Below are 13,565 nucleotides of genomic sequence, written 5' to 3'. Positions count from 1 at the left end.
CCTTATAGGCTCTTTTTTCCAGCTTCTTTTTTTCCTGCTTCAGAGCTTAAGACACTGAGGCTATAATGTAAAATCTTCCCAAAACTATACCATCCTCAGTCATCTGAAGGAGGCCCTGTAATTAAGCACGAGTTAATGTGATGTTTTACACCTCAAGTGCTAATTAAGCTTTAGCTAAAAAAAAAAAAAAAAAAAATAGAGAGTTGCCCTTTTTTGGCTGCATCTCAGCGAATTTCCTTTTTATTTGTGCAGCTTAAATAACAACAATGAGCATTTTAGTTTAAATTTAACCTGGATTGTGGCACTTCTAAGGAGGCCCGTGCGTGCGTAAAAGGTAACACAACAATGGATAATAAACACACAAAATGATTAAATATAAACAAAACTGGAGACTGATATATATATATATATAGATGAATTACTCCAGTAAATAAATAGATAAATAAATAATAATGCATGCATCGAGTTGGGTCAGGCGTCTTCTTTTGTGGAGTCACAGACCCACAGATGCTACAGATGAGTCAGTTTTGGAGCCTGCATGATTCTGTCCTGAGGATTGCAGCTCTGAGAGAAGTAAGAGCCGCTCAGATGGTTTGGGTTCGGTGTGTGTGAGGAGGTGAACTGCCCGTCAAACTGCGTGAAGCCTTGAGCTGGATATTTAGGGTATTCTGCCGGGTACGTGGACTGCTGCTGCTGGTGGTGGTGATGGTGGGACTTGAGCGGAGGGGAGGCCGGCTGGTAATCCCCGCCCAGATGAACATAACCCAGGCTGGACAGAGTGGGGCTGCCCGGGGCGGAGGGGGAGGACGGGGGCGAGCAGGAGGAGCTGGTGTTGGTGTTGGAGAGGCCCTGAACCCTCTCGTCCTTCTTCTGCTTCATCCTGCGGTTCTGGAACCAAATCTTGATCTGCCTCTCGTGGAGGTTGAGCAGGCTGGCCATCTCCACCCGCCGCGGCCTGCACAGGTAGCGGCTGAAGTGGAACTCCTTCTCCAGCTCCACCAGTTGCGCGCTCGTGTACGCGGTGCGCGTCCTCTTGGAGGCCGGGCTTGAGCTCGGACACTTCTCGGCGCAGTCTGTGGAGCGGGAAGAAAGGATAAAAGCTTCATTTTTAATTGTTTTTACACTTGAACCTCTTTGTAAGTCCCAGCCCCATTCCCGATAAGTCTTCCTGACTACTCCCAGCTACTCCGCACCTCATTTATTCTGTCTTATTAATCGACTCTGTTCGTGGTATTTTACTGCTATTATAGCCTGATAAAATATTAACGGGGCGACGCGTAAAAGAGCAGAGAACCTACCCTACAAATAAGTGCTAAATAAATAAATAAAAATGAATCAATGGGCGTACAAATCAGCGGCAGCACAGTCAGAGGGGGAGAGAGGTGGAAAAACACAGGAGAGGAAGGAAACACTGAGACAACAGAGGGCTGAATACGAGTGAACTGGAGGGTGACAGTGCGTGATGACAGATCAGAAGTGCGTGTGGGCTGAGCTGTGTTGACCAACTTTAAATACTTTAGGCTCATATTGCACATTTTAATGCTAGATTTTAAGTGGGCCATGTTTAATTTAAGCTGTTTTTCTTAGTTTTTCCTTTCCTAAGTTGCATTTCTGTCTTTATCTGGACAAATTCTAAAACTGTCTGATATAAACCTGTATAAAAATAATCCATTAAATTTCATAAATTATCATAAAGCCTTCTAATAAAAGGTATTTTAATTAACAGCTTTTTTAAAGCTGCATTTCTGCATTAATTGATCTTATTATGCCAATAATTGATTTTGTTTGAATGTTAGATTTTGTTAAACGTGAAAAATGCAAATATTTTTTAGTGGTTTTTTTTGTTATTGTTCTCTTGACTGCAGCTGAATTAACATCAAACTGGCCTTTTGGAGCTAAAAATGAAGCTAAAAGCTTCTTAAATGGAAACTAAATGAACAAGCTGCCCCCTTTTTTATGTCATACAAACCTGCCATTCTCCTTCCGGGTTTCTGATTTGACTGTCTGGACTCTTTCATCCAGGGGAAAATCTTTTTGCTCATGCTAGACTTGGGGTTTTGCTGCTTTGACCTCCGGGGAAACGTGCGCTCAAACGTCTCCACTTGCGCCAATTGCTGGTGCGTCAGTGTTTGGTGGTGATGAGCGCAGCCAAACGCACTGACACCATCCAGAGACTCGCTGAAGAACGAGTCGTCGTGGTGGTGGATGCTGTTGTTGTTGCTGCTCTTCTGCATTTCCATTAAATGCGCATCACCGGGGCCCCCTCTGACCTTCTGGCGGAGCGCAGGCAGCCAAATGTCACATGGCAGGTTTCCAGAGAGCCGAGGGCTTCTGGCCTGAGAGATCCAGGAAAAAGAAAAAAAAAAAAAAGAGAGAGAGAGAGAGAGAGAGAGAGAGAGAGACGGGGACAGAATCAGGGAGGAGACTCAATGATCCATCTTATCAACTCAATAGTGCGCTGACATGAATAGCAAACCTCTCCAGGCTAGAGAGGCGAGAAGAGTTTGGCAGAAAAGCAGCAAGAATCTGCACAGAAACTCACAGATTTTCCTTTTGTTTCACATTCCAAATAAGAAAACCACCTAAAAACATAAGTTTTTTTTAATAATTGCATTTGGTTATGAGAAGAAAAATATCCACCTCTGTTTTGGGCCTTAAGTTAAAAAAAAAAGTCTTATTTACAAGTGTAATTTTGCAGCAAAAGAAATCTTCTTATCTTTATTTTTCATGTCTCTCTAAAACACACAATTGCAGATTTGTACAAACACATGTAATCCAGTAATGCCCAGTCTTCTAGAGTCTCTCCATGTGCTGATGAATCACACGAAATGTGCCTTCAAGCTCTGGAAATTACGCATTTTTAAAAAATATTATCGTGTCATTCAGAAACCGAAGTAGCCAGGAAGATAAATATATTCTTAGAGGCTCTCTTTTGTTTGGTTCGGAGGTAAAAAAAAAAAAAAAAGAATTAATGGCAAGGAGAATAACGATAATTAAGAGAGATAAATGTAGATAAAATCAAGACACTCATTTAATAGCCTAAAAATTAACAGTAGCCTGTTTTTATTCTGTTTTCTGTGGTGTTTCCTGAAATTACATTAGGCCCGCATGACTGTTAATAAATAACAGCCTGTGTTCCGTTAATGGATAGTCCCGTCTTTAACATTTTCGGGGGAACAAATTAAATGTTATATCACAATCTAGTGGAAAAGTCATCCATCAAAATAATACAAGAGTCCATTGTGCGCTGCAGCTGCTTTATGCGCCTCAACCCGAGCAAAATCTGTGCTTTTTTTCTTCTTCTTCTTCTCCTGTATCTCAATTAAATTAAATTCTCCCGAAATTAAACAGAATTATCAAGCTGGATGCAGAGAGGATTGTGCGCGTAAAAAGAGAGAAGAGAGAGGAGAGGGGGAATAAGTCTGGAGGCATGCAGCTTTATGAACTCTGGTTGAACCGCGGCTGGAGTCAGGCTCGTAAATCATAAAGACACATAACCCAGTCCGCCGCACAACAGCCCGGCTGCCTTACCTTCACAAGCCACAGTCAATCCTCGCGGAAACAAACACTGGCGGCTCCTCTCACCTTTCTGGAAAATCTCCCAGATTAGAATAATCCCTGCAGAGAGAGAAAGAAAGAAAGAGAGAGGAAGGGAAAAAAGCCCGGGCGCGCTGAGGATGGAGCTGCTGGGTTTTGGTGATGTGGCTTTGGGGAGGTGAAGCCAGAGTGGACAGTGTTTCCTGCAGCTCACACCGCCCTGCAAAGCATTTCTGCTACACAGTGTCAGGGCGTGGGTGTGTGTGTGTGTGTGTGTGCGTGGAAAAAAGAAAGCCTTTCTGCTGATCATGCAAGCTCATATATGGTAATAGCCCTGCGATAAAGATAAGAAAGGGGGCTCTTTTTTTACGCGTTTCTATACCGCGAATGGCAATTAGAGCGCAGTGAAAATCCAAAAACATTAAGAGGGCAGGAATGCTGACAGATTTTCGCCACTAAACTCCCTCTGAAGTGGGTTTAGATAAAGAAAACGGCCTTTTATAGGAAAACACGCCACGAGAATGAATTGAAATAATACAAAAAAGGCTGCTGCGCGGGATTTGAAACCCCCCTCCAGAAATCACACGTCTCTGTTTAGCTCAAACAATCCCGGGAAGTGGTGCAAAGCTGGGACAATAAATTCAGACCAGGAAGCCAGAGATGCCATAAATTACTGAGGCAAAAGAGAAGCTATCAGTGTTCAGTCTGAGGTTCCACACATGCACCGAATGCATCACATCTTCTTTATGTAATGAGATTGTTTCTTTTTTTTCTGCTCGTCTCTAATTTAAATGAGTGATCAGATGGAGGCATGTTGAAGCAGAGACAGACAGCGGTCAGCAGCACAAGTTGATGCTGTAATGAGGCCTGCGTGCGCATCGATTGGTGCCGCTTTGATCTCTCATCTTCGCTTGTTTTTGCTCGATCGCTTTGATTGGCTCCTGGAGGTAATATTTAACTGAGTGGCGTTAATTAATGCTAATGGACGTGTTTGATCTGTGATGCATGAGGGGGAAAAATCCAAATATCACATGTTTGAGATGGGAAATGGTCTTTTTGTGCACAGGGCAAGTGGGATTTCTGCAGAAAAACGTGCAAATAGGCGTTAGGTGGCAATTTATTAGGTACAGATGCATATAATTTAATGCTACATCCCTGAAAACATGCTCAGTCTTTGTAGGAAGAGCTGCAGACTGCAATTAATGAGTATTTTTGCTGTCTGTAAAGCTCTAGATTAGTCATATGGTCTGTAAAATGTAAGAAAATAGTGAAAAAAGCCTTAGATGACATCTTTCAATGTTATGTTTTGTCCATAACCCAAAAATATTCAATTTACTGTCATAATTTGGGAAAGAAATCAGAAAATATTCACTCTTAACAAGCTGGAATATCAGAATTTTGGCTTTTTTCTCTTTTAAAATGACTCCAATTATCAAAATGGTTGCAGATTAATTTTCTGGTTGATAATTAATCGCTCTACCTAGACGTATTAGTTCTCCTTATGCTCAGGAAGCCCACAAGATGTGGTTGAAAGTGCTGGAAATTTGCACTAAATGGGCCTTGAGCTACCAAGTTTCTTTTTAATCAGAGGAAGCTGCAGTTTGTGGTTTTAAACTGTGTTTTTCTAACATTTTTCCCCTTGCAGAATGGGACATCTGTTACTTATTTGTAATGCAAAAAGTATTGGCATGAAAAATGTCTGAGGATTTCAGAATATGTTGGATTATGCTGTCATTTTTCTTGCTTTTAGGTGCAAGCCTCACTTTAAGGTCGCAAATTTGGCCGAATTCTAAATACTTTGCATACTGACCAATGAGGTTTTATCTGAAGTTTGGAAATAATATCTTGGTTATATCTTGACATATGAATTTGCAAAGTTATCAGATTAATGTAGCAGAATGAAAACCTTTCCCTATTTAAGGTAATGAAGTATAAAGTACGAGAACGCAGAAATACTCGTGTACTTTAAGTGCAGTACTGCTGGATACACGTGTGGTGACTTATGGCTCCATAAATCTTTGCGATAGCCAATAAAAAGTGCTATAAAAACACAAAGAAAATCAGCAATAAGTGCGCTGTTTAAACAAATAAACTGATATATGGGGAGGAGGCCGGTTTGGGGGAGGCTGGGGGTGCAGATGCTTGGAGCTGATAAGCCTCTGCTGCTGAATAAAGACACACAACGTACATATAAACACACGTCTGAACCCCAGCCATCCTTCACGTATGACAACATCCCCGAGCTGCACTTTACATCCCATCACTCCCCACTCTTCAGGCCGCCTGTCTGCTCCGTGATGGACACTCCCTCCCCCCTTTCTCCTCACCCCTACGCTCCCCCCTGCTTCCACCTCCTTCCATTCAGTCTGCAGGCCTGCTGACAAATGCAGCGCTGTGCAGCCTCTCTTGTCAATTAGCTGCAGGGACCACGTGTCCGCAGAGGAGGGGATTTATTGCTCCGAATTAATTCAGAGACAGTTGAATCAACAGTGGCAGCGACTGGATTTCCCACAGATGACACAGGAAAGCCACTAAATAAGCTCATGCACAAATAAATAAACAACATAGATTGGAAAAAACATAAGTTTACAGTGGGGGAAAAAATGGCAGAAAGCTGTAAAATCGACATCAGCAAGCGATTATTTGGCATTTAAAGCAGCAAATGCACAGATAGAGCAGATTTTGGTGCTAGATGACACAATATAAATGCAATGTATGCTTTTCTATAAAGTCTAAACACTTATATCTGCCTTTTACTTCATTATAAACAATTCACTAGCTGTTTGTGCCTCTCCTGCTGAGTATTTGTACCCTCAAATTCAACCCACAAACTTCCCTCCTGCAGGAATAACTTTGCCAAACTTACTTTTTCCTTTTCGATCTCATCCTCAGCTGCTCCGTCCGGTCCGGTCCAGCCTGCCGTCGGTCCGTTGGAGCCGTTTGTCGAGGTCCTCCTCACGTTTCCCACCCTTCGCTGAACTAAAACTCCTCCTCGGCTGCAGACAGTGGCGGTGAAAAGAAGACGTGACAAATGATGTGCGGAACAATGCCCACATTGAAGGCCTGTCCTGCAACTTTCCCCCAGATGTCATATCCTCCAACAATGTGGCGCTAAAAAAAGGAGGGAAGAAGGGGGGAAAAAAACAGCCAAACTGTGCTGGAGGCCTGCAGGCAGAACTGTGAGTAAAAAAAACTCCACACAGAACAGTTTCAAAACTCACAGAGGCCCAGAAAATGTCAGACATGTCGCAGAGATGTACACGCAGGAAGCACTTCTTGTCTTTTTAATGCATGTTTTGGAGCCGTGGAGGTGAAGCGTCATCACCTACATACTCCCCAAGAAGCGAATTTGTGGCGGCTGCTGCGTTTACACAAATTCGGATCTACAGGGTGTATATAGATGACAGTTCAGAGGTCTCATGGAAGCCTGGAGCATTATGTAAATACTCAAAATTACACACTTACACCTGGTTTTGTGAAACGTCACACTGGATAGTTCAATGCATTTATTTAAAACAAGAAAGATTTATGAGAAAAAAGTATCTATAAGATGAATGAGAGGCTTTATTAGTGGTTAGCAAGTTGTTTTCATATGTTATAAGTCATAAATCTGTTTTTATTTGGTCATAATGCAGATGTAAATGTTGGTAATCCATTTATAAACTTCCTAGCGAGTCCTTAAAACCACCATTATAAATGCTCATTAATCATAAATAAAGACTTTTAAGTCCACACTTCTATACGATAATAGTCATTAATAAAAAGCTTTTATACCTCAGCTCCACAGCGATCAACTTTAAAATCACAAAATATGTACTTATAAGTATAAATAATTCATTATTGATGAGTTTTGTTCACCAAGTCTGCAGCTATAAACATAAATAATCATTAAAAATGCTGTTTAATGCATCACATTTGTAGCTGTCGGTAACATATTAATAGTTTAAATCACCAAATTTGCACTTACAAATGATAAAAGCCATTATTTAAGAACCAAAAAACACCAACTAAACAGCTATAAATGTTAATAGTTCATTATTTAAAGAGTTAAATCCTTTAAATCTGTCAATAGTGATATTAATAAGTCATAGTAGAGAAATTTTACTCACCAAATCTGCAGTTATAAATGTTAATAAATAATTAAAGCACTGTTTTAATCATAAATGATGTTAGTCATCCAGAACGACGTTTAATGCATCACATCTGCACTTGTCAATACCATAGTAATAGTTTAAGTCACCAGATTTGCACTTTTAAATGATAAAAGCCGTTAAAGAAGCTAAATACATGAAGTAAACAGCAATAAATGTTAATAGTTCATTATTAAACGGTTAAATGCATCAAAAAGTCATAATATAGAAGTTTTAATCAGCAAATCTGCAGTTACATGTGGTAAAAGTCTTTAATAATGGGTTTTAATAATTAAATATGTAGCTATAAGTCATTTATGGAGATATTTCATCACCAAATCCAGTTAAAAATGGTAATAAGGCACTGTTTAATCATAAATGTTGACAGTCATCCAGAAGGAAGTTTAATGCATCACATCTGCAGCTATAAATGCAAATAATTTATTAATAAAGAGTTTTAATCACAAAGTCTGCACTTATATACGATAATAGTCATTAATAAAGAACTGAAGCACATCAATTATAATGTTATGAATCATAAATAAAGAGTTTCAGTCAACAAATCTGCAGTTTTTTATGTAAAAAGTCATTAATAGAGGATTTTAATACACTAGGCCTGATGCTGTAAATGTTAAGTCATAAATAATGAGTAGCTATAAATGAAAATAAGTCATTATTGAAGAGTTTTAATCACAAAGCTTGGTTATAAATGTTAAGAAATTATTAATCGAGTTTTAATCACTAATCCTGATGATATAAATGTTGATAGTCAATAAAAAAGACCTGATTCTTCACATCTGAAGCTATAAACAACAATAAATTATTCATGAAGCATTTTAGTCCTCATGGTTGCGCTCCTAGATTATATTAATTCCAATTAAATATCTAAAATTCATGAACTGTACAGCAATAAATGTTAATAAGTCACTAATAAAGAGCTTAATGTGTCATTTCTGCAGTTACAAATATTACAAAGTCATTAATAAAGAGTTTCAATCAACAAATCTGCAGTTTTGCGATGAAAAGTAATTAATAAAGAATTTTATACATCAAGTCTGCAGCTCTAAATTTTTATTAAATCATTAATAATGTGTTTAAATCACCCGATATGGAGTTATAAATATGAATAAGTCATTACTAAAGAGATTTAATCACTAATCTGCAGCTAGAGACGTTAAGAAGTCTTCAGTAAATGTTTTAAATCACCGAGTCTGGAGTCATAAATATTACTAAGTAATTATTAAAGAAGTTTAATGCATCATCTGCAGTTATAAGTCATTAATAAAGAAGTTTACCACATCAAGACCAGACTTATAAATGTTTAGAAATCATTAATGAATGGATTTAATGCATCAAAAATCAGTTTCTACAGCCTGCCGATCCAAAATCCCTTCTTATTTACGTTTTACAGCCTGTCTGTAAAGCATTAGTTTAAAATAATAAATGATAAATTACTTATTAACCATCAATAAAATCACCGGTTGAAAGCAGAAACAAAAACAATCCAGGTTTGGACCTCAGGCTGTATTATGCTTTTATAATAGCAGATATAATCAATTATAAACATGTTAAAGTGACTTAACTTATTATTTATGCACAGTATGAGCACTAAGAGCAGCAATTTAACTATTTGGGAGACACAAATATACATGAAGTCCGTCATTTACTAATTTTAAATCACATATAGTTGAATTTTCAATCTAAATTTGAGGATAAATACCACAAAAAGAAAAAAAAAACATTTTCTGCTTTACAATCTTAGAAGTACCTGAATTTTATGATCAAAATGTTAGTAAAAGCTTATTAAAAGGTTTGAAGACATTGCAGTTATTTTGTGGTTCCCAACATAAGGGTCACGTCCTGCTAAAGGGGCACAAGAGAAGTGTGAGGGATCATGCATGAGATAATTAATGATAGAGGAAAAGTTCTGCTGATAAATGAGTATTTTTCTGTTACACTTTTTATTATTGATAATTTAATCTCTTTTAGGCTCGAAAATGAAACAATCTGAGAAGTTTGGACACATTTTACAAAAAGTAGCACATCATTTTCATCAGCTGGTGTTAAAAACAGGATTAAAGTTTTAAAAAACAGAGTATTATCTGGTTTTAAAGTACAAGGATTAGCCAAACCCAGCCTCCTGAATAAAAATCAGCTTTTCTAACCCTCATCTCCAAGTGTTCAGGATTAAAGCCGCACTTCCTAAACTCAACCTGCACCAAGGAAAACTTGTAAAGAAGCTCTGATTTCCTTCTCTTCTGCTCTCCAAACCCACAAGCCCCGGATGATCGGAGGCTGAGCTGGGGGCGAAGAAGGGAAAAGAAAAGCCATCCATCATCAGCCCGGCCGGTCTGAGGCGCCCTCTGCTGGCGGAGCTGATGCCTTACAGCCGCCTCCACCAAACCTACACAGCCTGCCAGATGTTCAGCATCCACCCCAAAACACGTCCAAGGTGACATTTGTTTCACGAAATTCGTCATTATTATGAAATTAACGAGGCTGCGTTAAATGTCATGTGAGAGGTGGGGATTAAAAGCGGTGATTTCTGCGCGTCTGCATGTAAAATAAACCTATTATTGTTATTTAGAGTAAATATTTGCACTGATTTGATATTTTTATTGACGTTATTCTGATTTTATAGCACACATGCGGTTAAAACTAGAAGCTGTGACGCTTTGTTTGCTTAAGATGCACAGCTTTAAACTAGACAACCAGTGCTCTTGCTGGAGCTAAAGTTTAAATTTACGCACCAATCTGGCACCGATTTGCACCCAAAACTACAGATTCCAAAACTGCTAATAAATGAGAACTAAAAGCTGAAAAAATTGTGCTCTCTGGTGTGCTGAAAGTGTGAGTTCTTTCGGTCCCGGTGGTGACAGTGCAAAGTCTGGCTGCCTCCTCCTGACGCATCCACGGCTGCAGTCGTCTACTGACCCAGCGATGATCCCCGCCGCCATGAATTATGCATGAGATCCGGGTACAGATTACCCCTATCAATATGCAATACTCATTACGCTGGTTAAATTGCCACTTAATAGTTATGAATATGCGGAAAATGTCTGGGACCCATATAGCCCACCACTGCTTTTAACTTTTCCACCTGAAATGAGTTTGGAGGAGACTTTGAAAATATTGCGTAAAGTCTCATGGAGCCTCCAGTTTCCTCCACATAATATCATTATCTTTTCTCTTTTTTAGTATTATTTTTATTATTATTATTAGTGGCCGGTAGACAATGCACCGTGGGCCACTATAGGCTGAGATTTCTTTATGTAAAACCACTGAAGCCTGTGTGTCCAGCAGCTCCCAGCTCAGAGTTGTCCGGGACTTCACCTTTGGCCGCTCGGTGACTTGACAGATCCGGATAAATCACTCCAGGAGCTCGCTCAAGTTCGTTTCATGGCAGCTCCATAAAAGCCTCTTATTAGCCTTAAAGAGATTTTCCTTTTATTGTTTCCTCCAGAGCATTTTAGTGTTTGGAAAATTACCCACTTTAGATTATTATTTTTTTTGCCTTTTTATTAAAATAAATCTCACAAACTCTCAATATGTGCGCATTTTGAGCAGAAAATAAAAACTACTTCCTAACAGCAAAAGTTGAGATTTTTATTTAAAAGTGTATAAATAAATAGTGTTAAGAAATATAGCTTTGGTGTCAAATTCTAGGAGTGTAAACACTATTTTTAAGACTTAAATTTACGCGCAACAGCCACAAATAAAACGCACAATTTAGCCTTTAATTAAAAAATATATCCATGTTTTTAATTGAAACGATTATTCCAAGTTTTCCCAGCAGCTTAAACTAACTAAATATGACTGGACACCACTTCTTTCCCCCCCAGTCCAGCCTTTTCCAGTCCCATCCATGCAGTTAAGCCGTCACTTTCATTCAAGGTTGTGAATTATATAGTACATTGTCTACTCCCCAAAACCATAAAACCAACTTTATGGACCTCACGTGACTTTTCACAGTCTGTAAGTAATATAGGCCTATACAATCTTTGGTAAGAGGGGATTTTTTTACCAACTTCCAGCCTTGCCTATATACCTGTAAAGCCAAAGCTATACGCTTTCTTTTTTTTTTCTTAGGGGGGATTTTATCAACAGCAGTTTATTTCCCACATGGCAAACGCGCGTCTCGCTTTGGAGAGGTCAGAAGAGGTAAGTTTTTTAAAAGTCTTCTTTCACTCGTGTCTTGGTAAAATAATGCTTCAGAAAAGTGGCCTAAAAATCTTCCTTGTTCGTGTGACATTTTAACAGGTCTTCTCGGTTAATCATTAATAAGTTTAATTCGGGTCAGAGAAGTTTATCCGCAGCTCCAAGTCTGTGCGTAAAAACCGTGCGTAAAAACGTCCCAAGCGTGTGTGTGTGTGTTTTCTTTTTTAAATCTGCGTTTGCTCTAATTGATAATACAGTCGAGACACGTTCAGAGCAATTTGGGAGAAACTTTTTTTATTTTCAAGCGCTATGAGTTCACTTACAAATACAAAAAGCTTATTGGCGAAAAAAGCTTACATCACTGCCTATCCACAGAATAACCCTTTGCACTAAAAATTTATCACATTGACAGGTTGAATACATTTGCATTGCTCATAATTAGTCCTAAACAATAATAATAATAATAATAATAATAATAATAGATGCACAAAATATCCTAGAGCTACACATTGGCTTGTTTATGAAAGTTTTTATGGATCTTGGCCACAAGTTAACCATCAAAAATAGCAGTTAAAAGTTACACTAAAGCGCTTTTTGAATGGCCCCCGGAATACATTACATTCAATGAAGAGCAGCATATGGTTTGGAAACTTTTTTTCTTGTTTTTTTTTTCTTTCTGAACTGTACAATGATTTTTTTCTTTTATTTATTGTTTTTTTTACTCCTGTTAGACCGTCAAGAAGTTACAATAAAGAGCTCAAGTTGAAACACCTTCAAGAAAGAGAGACAGAAGGAGAAAGAGAGCAAAGAGCATGGACAAATACCCCCAGTAATATTTACATCTTATTTTTCCAACATCTACAGCTATCATAGTACAACAACAGGGAACTAAAAATGGCATTTTGAGGACCACAGAATACTTCTTTTTCTATCACAATAGCATGCTGGAAGGTGCTGCGCTTTCAATAGCTTTACAGTACTCATGGATTTCTTTCTTTTTTCCTTATTTTTTTTAGATTTATTCTCATTTTTTCTTACTCTCCGCCCAACCCCACAACAGCAACAACAACAGAGGAGAAAAAAAAGTTATTCAGTTGTGGAAGGCGCTGCCTCCTGTTACAAGACTCATGCTTTTCAGTTTATTGTCCTTCTTCCACTTCATCCTGCGGTTCTGAAACCAGATTTTGATCTGTCTTTCGGAAAGACACAGGGCGTGGGCTATCTCTATCCTCCGCCGTCTGGTTAGGTACCTATTGAAGTGAAACTCTTTCTCCAGCTCTAGCGTCTGGTAGCGGGTGTACGCAGTTCGGGCCCTTTTCCCATCAGGTCCAGTCATATCTACAATTTTACAGAAAATCCACAAGAATTAGCAAACCGCACTGCACAACCAACAACAGAGGGGGGATTTCACTGCTTTATCTGTGCTTTTTTTTTAGAGGGGTGGGGGGGCTTTTGCTATGATGGACAGAGGGGGTCACAGCGTGGAATGATGCAGGGAAGGAAGCATGCAAACCGACAGGACACACAACAACACTCAGATATACACTCGGTGCCTTTTCTCGTCCCTCTCGGCTCTCAGCCCGCAGCCAGCCTCTGCCTGCTTTTTGTGCCACATTTAAATCCACATTTCACAAAGCATCCTGCTCCGGCGGCAGTTAACCCGGACCCCACCGGCTGCAAACAATCCCATAAACACTTTACGAACACTGCCCCGTTTTTTCCCCCAGCCATCCACACCAG

At 39.1% G+C, this 13,565-nt stretch overlaps 2 protein-coding genes and 1 long non-coding RNA gene across 5 annotated transcripts in view; 1 reads left to right on the top strand and 2 right to left on the bottom strand.

Moving 5' to 3' along the window:
- Positions 1–486: 486 nt before the first annotated feature.
- The window catches only part of LOC110951472 (homeobox protein Hox-B3a), a 19,551-nt gene continuing 6,472 nt past the window's right edge, over positions 487–13,565 (bottom strand). Inside the window, exons 1-4 of one of the 3 annotated variants that reach the window (XM_022194557.2) lie at positions 6,404–6,883; positions 3,532–3,618; positions 1,970–2,336; positions 487–1,073 (exon numbers count right to left, since the gene is read on the bottom strand). In XM_022194557.2, coding sequence (XP_022050249.1) covers positions 511–1,073; positions 1,970–2,240 — 834 coding nt within the window. In that variant the 5' untranslated portion in view covers positions 2,241–2,336; positions 3,532–3,618; positions 6,404–6,883 and the 3' untranslated portion in view covers positions 487–510. Of the gene's footprint in view, positions 1,074–1,969; positions 2,337–3,531; positions 6,884–13,565 lie in introns of those variants that run through there. The other 2 variants (XM_051939249.1, XM_051939248.1) reach the window with 2 other exon arrangements.
- Positions 11,707–13,565, top strand: part of LOC127531050 (uncharacterized) — a 15,184-nt gene continuing 13,325 nt past the window's right edge. Inside the window, exon 1 of the long non-coding RNA XR_007937910.1 lies at positions 11,707–11,828. This is a non-coding gene — a long non-coding RNA (uncharacterized LOC127531050). The remainder of the gene's footprint in view (positions 11,829–13,565) is intronic.
- hoxb5b (homeobox B5b) overlaps positions 12,093–13,565 on the bottom strand; it is a 2,386-nt gene continuing 913 nt past the window's right edge. Inside the window, exon 2 of the mRNA XM_022194554.2 lies at positions 12,093–13,163. Coding sequence (XP_022050246.2) covers positions 12,916–13,163 — 248 coding nt within the window. The 3' untranslated portion in view covers positions 12,093–12,915. The remainder of the gene's footprint in view (positions 13,164–13,565) is intronic.

Source organism: Acanthochromis polyacanthus, chromosome 19 (genome assembly GCF_021347895.1).
Source record: "Acanthochromis polyacanthus isolate Apoly-LR-REF ecotype Palm Island chromosome 19, KAUST_Apoly_ChrSc, whole genome shotgun sequence".
Classification (NCBI taxonomy): Eukaryota; Metazoa; Chordata; class Actinopteri; family Pomacentridae; genus Acanthochromis; species Acanthochromis polyacanthus.
Note: the sequence above shows the minus strand (reverse complement) of the source record. Positions and strands in the feature narration are given on the sequence as shown.